The following is an 18924-nucleotide window of genomic DNA, read 5'->3' as shown; positions in this document are numbered from 1 at the left end:
AAAAAAAAAAAAAAAAACAAGAAGGAAAGGGAAGGGGAGAAAGGGAAGGAAAGGAGGAGGAAGGAGGGAAAAAAAAGGAAGGAAGAGATAAAGAAAGAGAGAAAGAGAGAGAGAAAGAAACAACCAAGAGGCAGACGGAGAAACAGAGAGGGAGAGACAGAGAGAGAGGGAAAGAGTAAGCTTTGACCTCACTAAGGCAAAAGGGAGAGGAACTCTTCTCTCAGCTAGAGGTTGACCTCACATGAACCCCAAGTGCACATCACACCCAGACTAGGGCAAGTGACAGGAAGGGTTTTCAGCCCAGGATGATCTCAGGGTGAACCACATGAGCCTACAAATGCTGTCGAGATGGTGGCTTAACAAAGAGGCAAGAGTTCCCCCGTGTCCAGGGAGCCCCGCCCACCTGCCCCTCTCTACCTTGACAGTGAGTGTCATCAGGATCTTCCTCTGGGACTCTGGGGGCATTGGGTCATACTTCTCGGAGCGCATGCTCTCAGGCTGCAGGACGTAGCCTGTCCTCCCATTGAGCGAAAACAGCGCATGGTTCATCTGCATGTACTTGTCTGAAAAGAGAGCAGAGGGGTGCTATGGGGCAGCCAGGCAACACCAGCTCCAGGCGCTCAGGGCACAGGCTACATGACCTTCCTGCGATGACTGGGGGGCAGCTGTTCAAAAACAACATCTGACTCCAAGGACCCATGGGGAGTCTTAGGAACGAATCCCACACCAGGAAACAATCCTGCATGGTGTCTGGAAGGGTGTAAACCTTAAGGAATTAGAATCTACTGAAACTGGGTACGGACCAAGGTAGAGAACGCTTGCTCGGCACCACAAGGTAAACCATTGTTTACCTTGTCTACTTGCTGAGCAAGTACTGACCTGAGCGTGGTCTCCAGAATCACATAAAGATGGAAAGAAAGGCTCTATGGGTCATCCTCAGACCTCCACGTGTGTGCCATGACATAAGCACCCTATCCTCCGACCTCCACACGTGTGCATGCTATATATGCCCTGGTCCTCTGACCTTCATGTGTGGGCCATGGTAAACACACCCACACATACACACACAATAATAAATTCATTTTAAAATTTATCTCAGTTCAAATTACAAGCAGATAGCATTATAAATAAAAAAGCCAGCTTGGTGGGATACAAAGTGGACCGACCGCTTTGCAGGTAAACTAATGCAAACCTGCTTTGAGTTGGAAAGGGGAAAGAGTTAATGTTGCTCAAAGAGCAGAGCCTTGACCAGAAACTATTAACTACAGTGAACGTCAGTCTCACCTGATGAGCAAAGAGCAACCGAGCTTCATAAAACTACAACAGTGACCTATGCCGGGGGAGTATGCCCATGCCCACCAGGCTGAAGGAAAAACTGGGCCAGGGCCACAGGATACAGGTGCTCAGTGGTCCAGGGGGTTGTGTAGGGGGGCATATTCCCCAGGAGGAAGAAATGTCTGCCCCACAGCTGTGCACCTACACCTGGGACCAAGAGTCATGGGAGGGTCCAGGAAGCAGTGGCATCTGCCCTAGACAGAGATGGGACCTGACCTACAGATTTCTAGAGCTGGGTTGGGTGCAGTTGTTAAATAAGAAAAACAAACAGCCGGGCAGTGGTGTCACATGCCTTTAATCCCAGCACTTGGGAGGCAGAGGCAGGTGGATTTTTGAGTTCAAGGCCAGCCTGATGTACAGAGTGAGTTCCAGGATAGCCAGGGCTACAGGGCTACACAGAGAAACCCTGTCTCGAAACAAACAAACAAACAAAAAACAAAAACAAAAAAAGAAAGGGAAAAAAATAAAAACAAACAAACAAATCCATAGGATGCAAAGTCTAACTTTGTGTGCATGGGTTTTCCCTACTACATAAATCCTAGAGAGTGAGCATGAAGCCCTTGGAAAGAAAGTACACAAAGAGGAAGGGATAAGGAAGGCAGCCACCAGAAACCTGGATCCAACCACACCTGGGTCTGTAAGCCCCTCTGCGACTTACCTGTTGCAGGATATTTAATCTCACTGTGAAGCCCAAGACTGTGAACTGGAAAAAAACCTTTTCTTGTTGTGGTGTGGCTCAGCCCTAACACACACTTTTAACCTAAGAGCTTTCTGCTTACTGTAAACAGAATCAGGTCATTCATGGTCACTGAGCCTGCTTCAGCCATGTGTCCACTGTCCCCTTCGTCAGTCCCTAGGGCTTTGTACTAACCAGCATTCAAGGTCAGCCTTGACAGACCAGCCCAGTCACTTGTTCAGAAACAACCACATCCCACTAGCTGCCCAGGTGACATTGCTTGCAGGCCACGACACTGGACAGGCTGGCTACCTTCAACCTTTACCTGGAGTCTGGAAATTGAGCGCCACCATCTGGGAGCCACATAGCCACAGACGGAAGGGGTCGTAGTTCGAAGAGTCAACTCTCTGTCCCTTGGGGTAGACGCGGGTCAGGCCCTTCTGATTGTACCGCAATAGATCCACAGGCTTTTGCCTGACGATGCTGTCTGCCTTTGTCTCCACGAAAGAGCGGATTTCTCGGAAGTCAGGATTTTCTGCAGAGAGGATATAATCCTTTGAATAAGAACAGCCCCCGTAGGCTCATAGATTTAAATGCTTGGTCACCAGGGAGTGGCACTATTCAGAGATGTGGCCTCACTGGAGTACGTGTGACCTTGTTGGAGGAAGTGTGTCTCTCGGGGTGGGCCTTTGAGGTTTCAAGTGCCCAAGCCTGGCCCAGTAGCTCTCTCTGTCTTCTTGCTACCTGAGGATGCAGATGTAGAACTCTCAGGCACCTCTCTAGCACCATGTCTGCCCAGGTGACAAAAAGAAACCAGGACTCTCTTGAAAGACACTGAAGGGATAGGGTGCTGGCCGACTCTGTAAAGTGCCAACTATGTAAACCAGAGGTCCTGAGTTTGAGTCCACAAGTTATATATATACATATACACATATACATACATATATATGTATGTATATATGTATATATGTGTGTATACATATATATGTGTGTATGTGTGTAGAGCCAGGTGTAGTATTGTGCATTTGTAATCCTAGTATGCAGGCTTGCAGGAGGATCCCCAGAGCTCGCTGGCCAGCCAGCCTAGCCTGCTTGCTAAGTCCAAGCCAAATGACAGAGCCTATCTCAAACATGATGGACGGCTGAGGAACCACAGCCAAGATCCACCAACATCCACCATGATGGGTAGTTTTAGTTGTCAACTTGACAGGACCTAGCTAGAATCACCTAGGCAGAGAGTCTCAGTGAGGAACTGTCTGGATCAGATTGGCCTATTGTCAGGACCGAGGAGGAAGTCACCACCCCCCATGTATACACAAAGATACCCCTGGGGCACGACAGTCACACCTTAATTGATACCATTTACCCTTGGCGGTGTCCAGCATACACAGAGGGTCTTGTGCAGTCCAAAGGAACCCAGTTCTCCCCACAGCCTTTCCTTCTAGCCATATTACAATTTTATGTCTTATTTAGAACCACCGACATCTAGCTATGGGGATACTGAAAGGGCTTCTGCTTGGATCCGTTAGGAAGCAAAGTGCATGCTCCGTGTAGTGTCCTGACAGCACCCGACTCACAACAAATATCAGGGCTCCCTGGGAAGGGTTTTCCCAAGAGACTTACCCAAATGGTCCTTGGTTTTGCTAGTTGGCTTGCAGTACACAACCAAGTCAGAGAGCTCAATAGCAATGGACTGGTTCCTCTCCCAGTATTTCATGTTGTTCTCCTGTGAAGATGAATGAACCCGACACAGCACTGAGCCAGTATCTATACCACGGCACACTCCACTCACCTGGCCAGCTTTCCCCCCAGACCTCCCAGCAACCGGGGTTGGGTGTTTTCCTGTCCTAAAGATATCCTCCCCTCTCGTCTATCCTCTGAAGATTCTCCACCATGCTGTTCCCACCGGGGCTTGGAGTCTAAGATGCTGCCGCTGCTCTTAAAGTCACGCAGGCACGAGCTGGAGAGACGTCCCAATGGTTAGCACAGCTCACTCTGCATCCATGAGAACCTGAGTTCAGCTCCCAGCACCCACATGACTTTCACACCCGCAACTCCAACATGGCAGTGGGGAAGAGGCAGGGGGGGTTCTGGCGCTTTCTGTTGCCAGCCTGACCCCCACAAACTAAGTTCTAGGTTGAGAGAGACACCTGCCTCAAAACAACAAAGGGACAAGTAATAAAAGAGGGCATCTAACACCCTCCTCTGGCCTCCATGCATGCATACATGCGTTTACACCTGCATGCATGCATGTGTGTACATGCACGCTCACAGATAATAAACGGTAGACGGGGGTCCACCGAGACAGAGGATGGCTTCTTTCCCAGCACTTGACTGGCTGAGGCAGGAGAATTTGGAAGTTCAAGGACAATTTGGTGGAGACCCCGATAGCAGAAGAGCGACCTTCTGTCATCTCATTATGCCCCTGCCTCCTGTCTAATCCCCTCCCCTAAAGCCACATTGGGGTGGTCCACAGGATTCAGTACTCTAAACCCCTGTGGGCCCCAAGAAGCAGCATCTCTCTTCCTTATACCTTTGAAACCCATGCAGCCTCACCCTTGCCCCCAGCTCACCCAGCACAGCCCAGTGCAGACAGCTGTCTCTTCAAGGCGGACCAAGGGAGAGAGGACTCCCCTCCACACACGCACTTTACAGTGCTATCGGGTAAGAACTTCTCATTTTCTCCCACAAAGCTCCAGACTCAGCAGCCTGTTGTTGGCCAGGCAGTGGCTGACAGAAGGCTTTTACAAGAGCAGAATGCTTTTACAATCTAGGACATCACTGGCTTCCAGCATCCTACACTGAGTGCTTCAGGGATGCTGTCTAGGTTGGCCCATACATCCCAAGAGGCAGAATTACCTCCAACTCTGAGCTACACAGCCAGGCAATGTCAAGACCAGATTTGTAAGCTGCTGGCATGACCCAAAGTCCCCTCTCTTACCCTGCCTGCCCCACATTAGAACTCTGTCATCACTAGCCACCAGGTTACAGCTGATGCCTGTATCCAGCCCCAGTTTAGAATGCAGGGTCCCTTTGAAACCCAGCAATGGCCTCTGAACCCGTGCCTGGCCTCACCAGGGCAGCATGGGCTAGGAAGGGCAGGCACCACTGCCCAGTGTGCTTAGGCCCACCTTGGTGTCCATTTTCCAAGTGATCTCTCGGATGCTCTGAAACCATTCAAACAGTTCCTCCACACGGTCCGTTGCGAACTCCACAGGAGGATCCCCCTGTTTCTTAGGCTCCAGGATGAAGACAAAGGCTTTCTGGTTTTTCCCCTGGGGGGCTTTCACTGTAGACAAAGGGTAAGGAAAGCCCTGATGGGTCCAGGAGGTGACCACAGAGAAGGCACCTCACTCTATTTAGCCCCCACCTCAACTGCCACAGCTACGGTCGCATGCTGATGGGAATGTGATGGGAACGCCTGCCTTCTGGCAGACAGTGTCTTAACCTTTTGTACAAGTTACTGGTAAAGCTGTGTACTGGGCTATTATCCTCCAAAAAAGATTATCAAACTCCTGTTCCTGCGAATGTTACACTATTTAGAAATGGAATTTTTGTAGATGTACCAGCTATCTCAAGATGTGCTAGACCTGGGCTGGAGAGATGGCTCAGTGGTTAAGAGCACTGACTGTTCTTCCAAAGGTCCTGAGTTCAAATCCAAGCAACCACATGGTGGCTCACAACCATCTGGAATGAGATCTAATGCCCTCTTCTGAGGTGTCTGAAGACAGCTACAGTGTACTCACATATAATAAAAAAGTAAACCTTTTTTTAAAAAAAAATGTGCCAGACCTAAGATAAATCTTAAATCCAAGGAACAATATCCCTAGAAGAGAAAGACAATTGGGCATGGAAACCCAGACCCAGGAAGCAACCCTATGAAGATGAAGGAAGGTCAGGAATGCTGTGGCACACCAAGGCTGACTGGCAGATAGCAAGAAAAGAAGATAATTATAGAGAGAAACATGAAGGTTACCCTGATCTACCCAGTACTGGTAGCTACACTTTCTGAGCTCCGAGGTGACGTCCCCAGCAGATGACAACATGTGTCATTTTTAGCTTTTAGCCATCCTCGTGGGGACACTGTGACACTCATCCTACAGGAGACAAGACCAAGGCTCAAGGTGACAGCAACATTTGGAAAGTCACACTGGCAGAGCTGAAGGGCAGCTCCGCCCTACTGCCAAGCGACATCCCTATGTCCTCTAACAGGACAATACAGGAAGGGGGTCACACAGTGCATCAGCTATGAAGGTGAGAATTGACTCTGCCAGTCCCAGCACATTGGGGAATTGCCAGAGACTTACCCATTTTCTCATCTGGAGCAAAAACCCCTCTACCTTCCCTACCATAGTCACAGGAAGAGAAGAGGAAGAAGAAAATAAGGACAGAAAGTAAGTACTGGCTGTGCAGGGGTGGGGGTTCTGGGATTTTATGGGAACCCAAGGGGACCATGCTCCAACCTCCCTGGGAAAGAGAGGACTCAGCTCAAGAATCAGTGGGTCACCATGAAGGAAGTGTGGGCTTTATGTTTGGACCTGCCACTGCAAATAGGAAGCTACAACCCTGGAAGCTGCTGTGCACCCACTTCAATGTAGGCAGGCCCTGAACACAGAGAGCTGCGTGCAAATCATGGCTTATCTCCACACAGAATGCTCCACCCCATCCCTGGTGCCACACACGCTGACCAGGGCAAGGCAGCTTCTTGCAGGAGGCTAAGATCTAGTGATAAGAGACAGGCAAGAAGCCTCCTCAGGAGCTTAGCGGCTGAAGCTCCCAACCCCCGTGCTCCACCACAGCCTGACCAATCAGCAACTCAGCTCTCTGAAAAGCAGATACACGGGCAGATGTTGACAACCATGACAACAGCTAAGTCACCGGTACTTCTTAGAGGGCAGTCTTGTGTTAGCAGATGGTAGCAGCAGACTTCACCATCAGGGACCTATCAGTCCCCATGCATCCAGCTTCAACCCCACCTCACCTAAGTCTGGAAGGCACAAGACTCCTGGCAGCCACCTCCCCCCTAGTAAGGCTAGTCTTAAATCAGGCTTGGCAGGGTAAGGTGGATCCGGACTGGAATCAAGCTAACAAAACACGTGCACATACCAACATTGTAGGTATTAAGATCCAATATGCCTCTGCAGAGAGACCCAAGGGGATTGTCTTCAATAATCTGTGAAGAAATAAGACCCAATTCTCAGTAGTCATAAGCAAAATAATAGAACGACAACCAGTTTCTAGACATGCCATTTAGCGCCACCACTACCTGTGGCATTGCTTAAAATGCATTTTCATTACAGCGTCCACAGGGAGGGCACTTCTACCAAAGCACGGAGATGATGGGGACCCAGCAGCACGCAGGCACCCACAGTCTCCGAGTCTCCAAGTTTTCCAGTCCACAGAGACACACCCTGTGAGTCCTAAAACCAATTTCAAACCCCATTACAGAGACCTCATCTGCTGTGCCTATGAAACAAGGCCACTTGGCCTGCGACTCCTGAAGCTCAGAAGCCGTCTGTGGCTCCCCACATCCCACAGAAAGCTACAGCTGCGGTCCGCCATCTGGTTTCTGTGGCTTTCCAAGCCCTGGCCAACCTCGTCGGCCTTTATTCCCTCTGTGCTGCACACTTAAACCGTCCTGGGGACCAGCTGAGATAGGAAAGCCGCTGTTATTACCGTACTGTCCCAGTCTTCTCTACCGGGCTTCCGGTGACACACAGATGCAGTGAAGAGTCCTTGTCCCTGTCCCAGCCCAAGCCTGCTGGGGACAACTGCCTTCCAATCACCAACCCTGGCCCATCTCTTGATAATTAACCCCAGCTTCCCTTTTAAGACTCAAACGCTTCCTCCAGGAAGCCCTCCCCAGGTGCCTTAGAGGGTAAACGCCGTGGACTCTAAAGGTGTGTATGCTCACATTACAGATTCTTCTCTGGGGCAAGCTGATGAACCCAAGTGGCCATTTTCTTCCACCAAGAGCGCTCTAATACAAGGTGGCTAGGTACCAAAGCCTGGCTTGCAAAGTCACCAGAAAGCCCTGTCTCACCTTCCAGTGAGACACTGTTCCTTCCTCATGCTAAGCACGTTCTGCATGTCTGCCTCTCTAAACCGAACGTGTTTCATTTGCACATTGCTTTGAGCAGAGGACAAATTCCCCGCCTGGCCACTTTCACTCCAGTGGGAATTCTCCCGTGCTTTCAAAGCCTCCGCGCTGCCTGATTAAAACACAACTGGCTCGTCACAGGGACTTTTACCCACAGCAGCTTGGGGCTGGTCCCAATTTCTGCATCACCCCACCTGCTCCACTGCTCTGCAGAGACCCCAACAAGTACATGTCAAAAGTCCATATCCCACCCCCACCCCGAGATAGCTCAGGGGACTCCTCCAAAGCCTGGGTCACAGCCAATGGAGACTCACCTGCTTTTCCATGTCCTCAGCATCTCCTGCAGAGATATCCTCAACATAGTTGGACGGGAAGTACTGCTGGATCCGGGTCCCGTAGTCCCCTTTCCACCTGCGGAGAACCATGGGCATGGAGGGCTTAGCTGGCTCAGCTCTGAGTACTTAAGTGACCTGAGGGACTATCGTGATCTGTGATGACCGCATGTCAAAGGGAGCATGCGCCCTTTAAAAACCCTTATGGTCAGGTGACCGAGAACCCGTTCGTCAGGACTGGACTCCGCTGTTGACAACACTATATGCAAAGTCAAAGCCTCAGGGCTTTAAGAGGGACCAAGAGTCTCAAGGGGAAGGCACCCACCCCATTTGTGGGAAGGCTGTGAATCCAGACACAAGAGTGTGTGGAGCCAAATGGCCTGCAGTGAAGTCTTAGCTCCTTGGGGCCAGGAGAGACAGTTCAGCATCCATACCAAGTAGCTCTAACTCCAGCTCCGGGGGATCTTCTGCCCTCTTCTGGCCTCTGTGGGAACTATACTCTAAGGCACAGCCCCACACACAGAGGGGATACTTTTCTTAAAAAAAAAAAAAATCCAGCTCCTTCAGTGACTACACTGGTGCTCTGTACTGCAGGCTCCCCATCTGTAAAATGGGGTAATGCCAGAGCCGGCGCAGATTTTATTAGGACCTTCTAGCAGCATCTGGCATCGAGCCCAGGTATGACAGTGTTCATCCTTGGCTTAGCATGCAGCTCAGTAGTAGACACTTGCCTAGACTCTGCCAACGAGAGGCTGAGGGGGGTGCTCACCCGGAGAGCACTGGCCCTGGGTTCCATGCCTAGCACCACAAGATAATGTTCTTGTTATCACTCAGGTAAAATGGCACGCCCACCCCTTCATTACAGTGCCAGCTGCATGCAACATAGCTCATGGTGGATGTGCTGTGGCCAAGCTGGGCACTTCTACACTTCCTCAAGTCCATTCCCGATCGCAGAGTCGCCCGCTTTCAAGGCCACTCACTGGGCCACTTTCTGCAGCCGGTAGGCTCACTTCAAAAGTGCCTCCAGCCATAGCACATAGCAGGATTCCAAATCCCACCAGATCCAGCCTCAGGAGCCTGGCATCACAGCCCAGCTGGGTCTCAGCCCAGAGATGCTCCATGACCCAAAACTGCCCCTGCTGTACTGCCTAGCTGCTGGGCCCGACAAGCAGACTACTAACCTCCTGACCAAGCCTACTAACTACCTAAAACTTGACTCCATACCTTATCCTCCAGAGAGCCTTGGCAGCTGCTCCTCTGTACCTCTCTGGCACCTGTGCCCACCACGGTCTAAGCAGACACACCTTCCCCCTAACTTACAACCCCACACCTGCCTTCCACAAAGCCTGAGCCCTTTCTCATGGTAAACAGATCCATACACAGCGGTAGCAGGGAGCACCTAATTTGCTTCTTTGGCCTGAACAAGCAGAATAAGGATATGTGGTACCGTGCAGAGTGGCTGCCAAGTGCCAGCCCTTTCTACACCCTCCTCACCACCTTCCTTTCTATGGATCATCATAGACTCAGGCACCACCAGGATTTCAGGACCAAGAACTTGGTAACTGTTACTGATATGTAATTATTAATATCCCTCCTTACTTTCACTCTCAAAAGTATTTCTACCAGGATGAAAACTGTTGGTTGGTCCTAATTACTTTGGGAGGGTATGATACAAGCAGTCAACTAGGTGACCAGCTTGCCATCAGAGAGAGAGAGATGGGTGGCAGCTGTCATTTACCCATAAGCCCCCTGCCAGATGACTTTACCCTCCCTCAATTCATCCCAAGACAAAAGCATTAGAGTTTTAGGAAAGTTCACATTAGAGCCACGGAGAGACATGACACATGACAGAGTCTTCCCCAGGCTAAAAAAAAAAACAAACAGTGTGACTTGGGAGTTCTCACCAGGGTTTACGCATACTCCATTCCCCTGGGCACCGACTGTGCCTGAGAATTCCCTAGATCAAGGGACGAAATAATGGTGAGGGAGCACCTGCAGCTGAGAGACCCAGTGGGGAGGGTCCTTGGTAATGCCAAGCCCCTGCACTGGGAGAGGAGGTCGGGCACCACTGTGGGCAAGCCGGTTCTGTGAGGACAGAGGCATGGTCAGAAAGACTGAGGGAGGCCATTCCTCACCTGCTGCCGGATGCCTTTGATGCTGGGGAATTAGGTGAAAACCAGTTTGGAATTAAGAGGGTCTCCTGATTTTTAAAATGAATTTGAGAGGCTGGAGAGATGGCCGTTGCAGAGGACCCAGGTTCAGTTCCCAGCATCCACATGATGGCTTACAACCATCTGTAACTCCATTCCCAGGATTCTGATGCCCTCGTCGGGACTCTTTGGGTACCAGTACACGTGTGTGCATATTCAGACCAGTAGGCACACATATATACACATAATTTTCTTAAGTTTTTGTTTTGTTTTGTTTTGTTTTTAATCACAAATAGGCTTGGGTAATTGCTGGAGCCTGCCCAGTACAACCTTGGGAAGCCTCCATGGCAAACAGGCACCCATCTAGTCTGGAATGTGAGACAAGAGGGCTCAGAGCTCCACCCAGAGTCACCACAGAGGAGACCCAGTCAAGTTCACCTCCAAGAGGCCCATCCCCAGTCAACCTTACCATCCCCCGGGCTCCTTGGAGACATTGTGGATGAGGGCACCGCGGCAAAAGGTCAGCTCATCGCTGCGCTTGGCTTTGTAGTCATAGAGCGCTTTCACAGTCCTCTGAGGCTTTGGGGAAAACAGGAAGAAAAAGGGCAGTTGGATGACAGAGGCAGCCGAGGGGAAACAGGACCAGTACAGTTAACTTCTCATTAGGAAGCCATAGACCGAGGTGACTATGCTATCTGCTGGCGAGAGTTGGTATTGCACAGGAACCAAAGTTGCACAAAGTCTACCAGGAAGTGGAGACTGGTTTAACCAAGATAAAGAGGCAGCATTGCTAATCCCTCAACACAACCTATTAGATTAAGCCACACTCACTACCTCAGAAGCCCGCCCCCCCCCCAAAGAGGTGCTGTACTCAATGATTCTCCCAGAAGTTCAGACACTATTGTGTAGTCATGCTGGGGACCTGGATGTACTGGTGCCTACCCGTAATTCCAGAGCTTGGGATGCTGAGGCAGGAGAAACACAAGTTCAAAGCCTACCTGAGCTACACAGTGAGACTCTGTCTCAATGTCTCCCACCCCTCCCCAAATCATCAACAACAACAAAAGCTGGCCTCTGTATGAGCAAGGAGCAAGAAAGAAAGAATTTATGAGCTGGGCGGTGGTGGCACATGCCTTTAATCCCAGCACTTGGGAGGCAGAGGCAGGCAGATTTCTGAGTTCGAGGCCAGCCTGGGCTACAGAGTGAGTTCCAGGACAGCCAGGGCTACACAGAGAAACCCTGTCTTGAAAAAAAAAAAAAGGAATTTATGTAGGTGAAATTTTCAGTGAATTTTCTTGAAGCCTGCTACTCAATAATAATAAACACATGAGAGAAAAAAAACCACCACTCAGCAGAGAAATACTAATAGAGAAATCTCTAAAATGATCAAGCCTGCTTAGATCTTTGGCTTCTCTCTTTTCCCTGACAAAGGAGACAGGACTCGAGAAAAATCACTTCTGGGAGACTAGATACCGAGTCAGCCATGGAAGGTGTAACCGTGGCTCTGCCCATTCCTATCTGTGCAAGCTGGAGGCCACTAAGCCCCCATTTCCCCAATTGAAATGGTAATTAAAGCTTTATATTTTTCAAAGGGTTCCTGAGAAAATTCAGTGAAATAAGTCACGTGACGGTAAAAATGTCTGTGCCCTGCATTTCTTAGGCATCTGCCAACATGGAGAGCTGTCCTGAACCTTTTAACCTACAATGGCTCCTTTAACCGTGACAGCCACTCTAACAGGGAGGTGGTGCTATCATGCCCATTTTACAGATGAGAAAGCTGAGCAGAGAGACATGAAGAACCTGGTACAGAGCCAACTATACGGGAACTAGCTGAGCCCAGAACTGGGTCAATGACTGCGAGGTATTGTCATCCACCACCAGAATCTATAAGGAGTAAAGGAGCTCCTAGAAGCTTCTGCCATGAAGAACTCTAACCAGAAACTGGCAGGATTCCTCCTGGGCATTCTGGATGTGAGAGGCAGACCGAGGCTCGTGGTGAGAGGGAGGCACAGTCACGGCACAGAAAGGTCCTACTGAATGATGTTAGAGAGAGACTGATTTTCTGGGACCGCAAGAAAAGCCCTGGGGGACTAGTGAGAAATGAGCCAACCACTATGTGGCCTTGTAGGAACTGGGCGTTTCCACGAGGCCAAGAGGACAGGCTTCCAATCCAGCTGCCTGGAGTTACCTGAATAACCTCGACTTCCTCACCAGTAAAATGGGTACCACGATGGCGCCTGCTTTGTGGAGCTGGCACGAGGAATTAGGATCTAACCAAGGCTAAGTGCTTTAGAACATACCGGACTCTTGTCTTCAACACACCATACATATTATTACATGTTATCTTAAATGTTACCCTTCCAGTTCTGTGAACTCACCCAGGTCACCCAGGTCACCCCGGACAACTAATCTAGTCTCTGTCTCCAAAGAAAAAGTCGAGATGAAATGCACCTCATTGATCCATCACCTGTCTGGCATATGGGAGGTCCTGAGTCCCATCTCCCATCTGGGAGGTGGGGCTGTGACATCATCCTTCCAGCTCCACTCTCCCATGTAATCTGCCTGATGTTCTTTTGAGGCAGTAGACCTAACTCATGGAATTGTGTTTAAAAGGAAAAGAGAAGCAGGCCCTTCAGAGCACACTGAGTCCATAACCCTGTGAGGAAGATGGAGGCCACCTCCACAGTCTTCTGCAGGGGCTGCTGGAGAAATGTTCCATGCCTAAACATCTGGGCTGGGCCTCTTCACAGCACATTCTTCACTCTGAAAAGCTGTCCATACTAGTTAGCCACTCTGCTCCTCACCTCCTCACTCTGAAGCCTTCACGTCCTGCTCTGAATTTGCATCCACCAAGAATTTAAAATTTGTTTTTTTTTTTTCAAAAAAAAGAGAGAGAGAAGAAAAGGAATTGAGTCCTGCATCTCAGCAGAGCCCAGCAGCGGGAGCAGCACCCTAGCCATGTGGACCAGACAGAAAATTCGCTGTAGTTCTTCCCCGCCAAGTTTGAGATGGAGCTGGAGGCAAAAAGCAAAATCCACCTTTACCTACACAAAGCTACGAGGCAGAGGCAGGGTGGGAATCCGAGATAGCGCTGGCCTCACAAGGAGGTCAGCGAACCAGACATAATTCATAAATGCCTTGGGCTCCATCAGCAAGCAGGAAAAGAGTTTTGGAAGATTTTTTTTAATTAGAAGCTGTGTGGCCCAAAGGTGGTTCACCGAAACTCGGGACTCTAGCAAGACTCGGTTCCATCTGAATGGAATTCTATTAACCTCCATGAAACCACATGCTATCCTGCCCTTCACCGTGCCTCAAAAGAAATGTTAGTTGTGGTCAGGTGTTCCAGAATACTCCCCGATTTAATTGTGATGGCGACCAGTGGTGGGCAGGGCCTTCTCCCTCTCACTCTAATGGGTAGGACTGGTGCCGTACCATGGAAGGGTTGATCTCACTCGGGTCCACATACATCCTGCTGACGTCATAGAGGGAATTGATGTCTCTTTCCTGAAAAAAAGACAAGGACAAAGAGTAAATGGAAAGGGCTTGAGGAGTGTGGCTCAGTGGAAGAACCACTTGCCTGCCATGGGCAAGGCTGGGCGTTCAATTCCCAGCACCAACCAAACAGGAAGTATGGCGCCCCATGTTCCTAGAATGGCCTGTGGCTACAGCCGGGCTACAGGCTGGGCTACAGGCTTTCTTGGAGTATCTTGCTCTTTGGAAAGAAGAGTTTAGATCCTCACGTGATTCTTCTGTGGCTCAGAGGTAGAGATAGTAAGAAGATTCAAAAAGTTTCCCCCAAATTTGGAAGCAACCTGGAAATCGTAGACACCCTACCCTGACCCAGAAGGTGCCAGGATCCCCTGTTCAAAGATCGAACATTGGCAGCTCGAAAGATTTACACAAGGGGAATTGGCAGGTATATCGATGAAGCCTTTCCTGAAGATAGACAAATGTTTCCCAGCAGCAACTGCCAAGGCCCCTGGCTTGCCCTAGCCCCTCACCCACCCTTCCTGTCCCTCTACCCAGAGTCACTGTTGTCAGCCTTTCCTGGGCTCCTCAGAAACCATTCATTCATTCCTGTCTCCTGGGTTTCAGCTCACACTTTTGTCCTGTTAAAGCGCCTCTCCTGACCACTCCCCTGTCTACTGTGGTGTCTTCTCCTCTTGCTATGAAGGTCTGTGTATTCCAAAGGAGCCCATGCTGACCAAAACACCTCACTCTGGCACACTGTGCTTTCTCCTCTAGGGCCCAAATTTTCTCAAAGAAGAATTTAGACACACTCCTGGCCACATGGTTAGAACACAGGGTCCTAGGTCCTAATCTCATTTATGTTGCTGTGATAAACTATCCTGACTAAAGATGACTTAAGAGAAGAAAGGATGGTAGTCTGTCATCAGAAGGAAGGCAAGGCAGGGACAGTCAAGAACACAGAGAAAATAAACACCTATATTCTCGCTGACTTGATCTCACCCAGCTTTCTCCTTTCTTATACTGTTCTGGACTCGCTGCTTAGGGTATGGAGCTGCCCATGGTGGGCTGGGCCGTCCTACATCAATGAACCGTCCCCTATCGACATGCCCAATGGGCCAACCTGAGCTAGGAATTTCTCGCTAAGACTTCCTCCTGCTGATTCTAGGCTGCATCAAGTTGACAGATAACATTAACCACCCCTCGGAGTCGAATCTCCTCTCAGGAAATCAAGGATCCTTCTGACAGGAAGTGAGATATCATGACCATATCCAGTCTTCTCTGCACTCAGAACCCTGTAACATACAGGATAAGAGCCAGTGCCTTACCATGGCCCACCAGACCCTACATGAGCCTTCCTCTCAACCCCACCCTCATTTAGTGTTACTCTGGCTGAGCTCATTTCATGCCTGTTTATCACCCCCAAGGCTTTTGCTTCTGCTGTCCTTTCTCCTCCGGTATCTGTATGGCTCACTCCTCAGAAAGATCTTCCCAGAGTCTTTGAAAACTGCAAGCTACTGCCCCATCTCTTCATACACTCCTGTGCCGTCCCAGCCCTCTCTCTTTACATATATCACCGTCTGACACTGGCTGTGTTTATTTTCTTGTGCATTGTCTGCCTCTCCCAAGCTCCCTTATGGGTAGCATGGAGACAGAGTCATTGTGGGCTGTGGACCTCCTATCCCAGACATACAGTAATGCATGTAAATGTATGCACATCGTATATCTAAAATATAGACTAGGGCATGACTAACAAGCCCAAGGGAGTCAACCTACCATATTATATCGCTCCAGGAGCTCTGGGGTCACGGGGTAGCGGAGCCTCATCTTGCGATAGAGTGCATGCTTCTCGTAGTAGCTGACAAGCTCCACCAGGCTCTCAAAGTAGGCAGAGGTCCCCAGCACAAAGTGGCGTCCATCCCGGTTGATGCGGCAGTGTTTCACCTTGCCCCTGGCCCTTAACAGAGAAGACCAGGGGGGATTAACAACTAAGGGTGCTAGCAGCTACACCAGTCAGCCACAGCCTTGTTATCTATCCTTAGGAGACCGAAATGAACAGAATTCAGCCCTCCAGTGGAGCACAAGACACAAGACTTTTCAGTTCAGATCTGAAAGAATCCGTATACGATGCTCAACACCCAGCTCTTCCTTCAACCTGATTGAGGTGCCATCCTATGACCCACAAGCTAAACCCGCTCCCCAGTATGTTTTTTTTTAAATGAAGTTTTATTGAAACATGACCACTGTTCATTTGTGTCAACGCTGTGGTCATTTTCTCTTACAGATGGTGGGGTTACATAGCTGCAACAGGGTCTATACAGCCCGTGAAACCTAAAGCATTTGCTTCGTGGGCCCTTCTACAAAGGGCTTTCCTGTCCTTGCTTAAAACTCCAATTACTCCTCAGGTCCTTCAGTGGCCAGACTTACAATGACTTTTTTGTTTGTTTTGTTTTTTCAGAAAAGAGATAAATTATTTTTTTCCATCTGTTTGAAACAAGAGGCAGAAAAGATTCCAAATAGGACAGACAACAACAGATCCTTCAGCCTTACTGATTTAGAAGAATAAGAAAAATCGAGGGGGCTAGAGAGATGGCTCAGTGGTTAAGAGCACTGACTGCTCTTCCAGAGGTCATGAGTTCATTTCCTACCAAACTCATGGTGGCTCACAACCACCTGTAATGGGATCTGATGCCCTCTTCTGGTGTGTCTGAAGACAGCTACAGTGTACTCATATAAAATAAATACGTAAATCTTTTTTTAAAAAAATTTAAAAAATAAAAAAAAAAAATGAAAAAGAAAAATTGAGTCTAATTCTAACTTTAAAGCCAAGAGTGTCTGGGCTGGGGATGTGGCCTTGTTGTTAAGAGCACTTTCTGCTCTTGCAGAGGACCTGGGTTCAATTCCCAGCACCTACACAGACGCTCACAACTGTCTGTTAACACCAGTTCCAAGGGATCTCACTCCCTTTTCTGGCCTCCACAGGCACCAGGCACTCATGTGATATACAGACATACATGCAAGCAAAACACACTAATTAATTAATTAATTAATTAATTAATTAATTAATTTAGAAAGCAAGTGCCTTGCCCGTGTACTTACCAGAAAGAAATGTCAGAAGTCTGTGGCAATAGGTTCACTAACTGGGTAGAAGTCACTACCCATGTACACATGAACCAAAACCCCACACTACAAATATGGACAAATATCATGTGGGGATTGATTTTACTTCTGTGTCATTAACCCTGAACAGCCAAAGCAACTTTAAGCAAAAAAGCAAAGTCAAACACGTGGCACTCCTCAACTTGGAATTATTGTGCAGTAGCTGAGTTTTGGGGGGTGCACGCCTTTAAAGCCACCCAGAGATCCCCGTGAGTTCAAAAGCAAACACAGACAAGTGTGATCACATCAAACCAATGAGCTCCCATATAGCCAGAGACGTCACGGGCTTCGAGAAGAGAATAGAACTAGAGAGGACACTTGCAAATGGATCATCTGATCATGATCTGTTCAGGCTCAAAGACTTACGGAACGCAGGTGACAACGCAAGTGACGGCATAGCGACAGCAATGACAAAAAAAATTGCAAAATAAAGGGGGTTGGCAAGGGGCAGCAGCAGCAAACTCGACACCCCATGGCAGCTGCGCACATCTGGAAGCGACAGAAAAATGGACCTAGAACTGCGACTGCCCTGCCCCCAAATATGAACTTCAACGTGAAGTGAGTCAGTCTTTCGAATCAGTCAGGCTGAGACTAGGGCCTCCACGGGTCTCAACTGGACCCAGCCTCTTCTGGGAGCAGATCCAGAAGAGATCAGCACAGGCTGTGGACATGTACTGGAGTTCCAGCTCAGCCAACTCTGAGGCTGTGTGGTACTGGACACATCACTTAATCTCTCCAGACTTCTATCTCCTCACTTAGAATAACTGGGTCAGCCCACCACAGACAAGCCAGCATGAAAGCCAGTTATACAGATATATAAGCTACGGCCATTGGCAGAGCACCTGGAGTGAGGATGGGGAATACTTGTGGGAGAGGGAGCAGTGTGGAGCTAAGCACACCTAAGAGACAGCAAAGGGAGTAGGGGCCAGGGAAGCAAGCCCAGATCTGGGTTCTATTCCCAGCTCCACATGCTTTAAGAAGCCACTGTGAAGCCTCACTGTGCCTCATTTCGTGCCTTAGAAAATATGGATGGTGGGCTTATGAGTGAGATGGCTAAGCAGCTGAAGCAACTGGCGTGCAAGCCTGATGAGCTGAGTTCTATGCCTGGAACATGTGGGAAGCGGAACTGAGAACCAACTCTGCAAGACTGTCCTCTGACCCTCATGTGCACACTATGGACCGTGTATGCCCTCATACAAGGATAATACAACTTTTTGAAAGAGAGAAAAACAAAGATGGTGGTCATGGCTCCTAAATCCTGGGGTTGCTAGAGTTAAAACAGAAGGACCATAGAGACTATTAGAGAGAGAGCACGTAGTACTTGGGACACACACAGTTCTGTTTATCGTTGTCCTCACCATTGACAATGGGGTCAAGGACCTGGAGAGGCATCTCTGCTTCCACTGGAAACTCCCTTCCTGGGGCCGCATCCGTGTCCTTTCTATGTCTCCTCTGGGGAGCACTTACCCTCACATACAAGCAGTGCCCGCATGCCTACCTGAAGGTGATGGCGTAAGAATCGGTCCCCTCCCGCTTCCGGATGAGGAAGGCTCCATCCCGGGGAATCCGCATCAGCATGTCCTCTGCTTCCCCCCTGCTCAGTCTGTCATAGTACCACCTGCATCCATTCGGAAGAGGAAAACAAACTGGTGAGAGTCTGTCCTCCCAGACTCTCCTGCCAGCATACAGAGATACCTGGGGCCG

General features: G+C 49.4%; 1 protein-coding gene across 3 annotated transcripts in view; it reads right to left on the bottom strand.

Moving 5' to 3' along the window:
- Window positions 1-18924, bottom strand: part of Plcg2 (phospholipase C gamma 2) — a 149931-nt gene that overhangs the window by 34724 nt on the left and 96283 nt on the right. For all 3 annotated transcript variants that reach the window (XM_031341530.1, XM_031341531.1, XM_031341532.1), the window contains 10 exons: window positions 18719-18838; window positions 15838-16018; window positions 14026-14097; window positions 11063-11172; window positions 8426-8522; window positions 7118-7184; window positions 5143-5300; window positions 3635-3737; window positions 2337-2546; window positions 418-563 (listed from right to left, as the gene is read on the bottom strand). In XM_031341530.1, coding sequence (XP_031197390.1) covers window positions 418-563; window positions 2337-2546; window positions 3635-3737; window positions 5143-5300; window positions 7118-7184; window positions 8426-8522; window positions 11063-11172; window positions 14026-14097; window positions 15838-16018; window positions 18719-18838 — 1264 coding nt within the window. The remainder of the gene's footprint in view (window positions 1-417; window positions 564-2336; window positions 2547-3634; window positions 3738-5142; window positions 5301-7117; window positions 7185-8425; window positions 8523-11062; window positions 11173-14025; window positions 14098-15837; window positions 16019-18718; window positions 18839-18924) is intronic.

The sequence above is a fragment of the Mastomys coucha genome, unplaced genomic scaffold, assembly GCF_008632895.1.
Source record: "Mastomys coucha isolate ucsf_1 unplaced genomic scaffold, UCSF_Mcou_1 pScaffold22, whole genome shotgun sequence".
NCBI classification, from domain to species: domain Eukaryota; kingdom Metazoa; phylum Chordata; class Mammalia; order Rodentia; family Muridae; genus Mastomys; species Mastomys coucha.
This window is presented reverse-complemented; position numbering and strand designations above follow the sequence as displayed.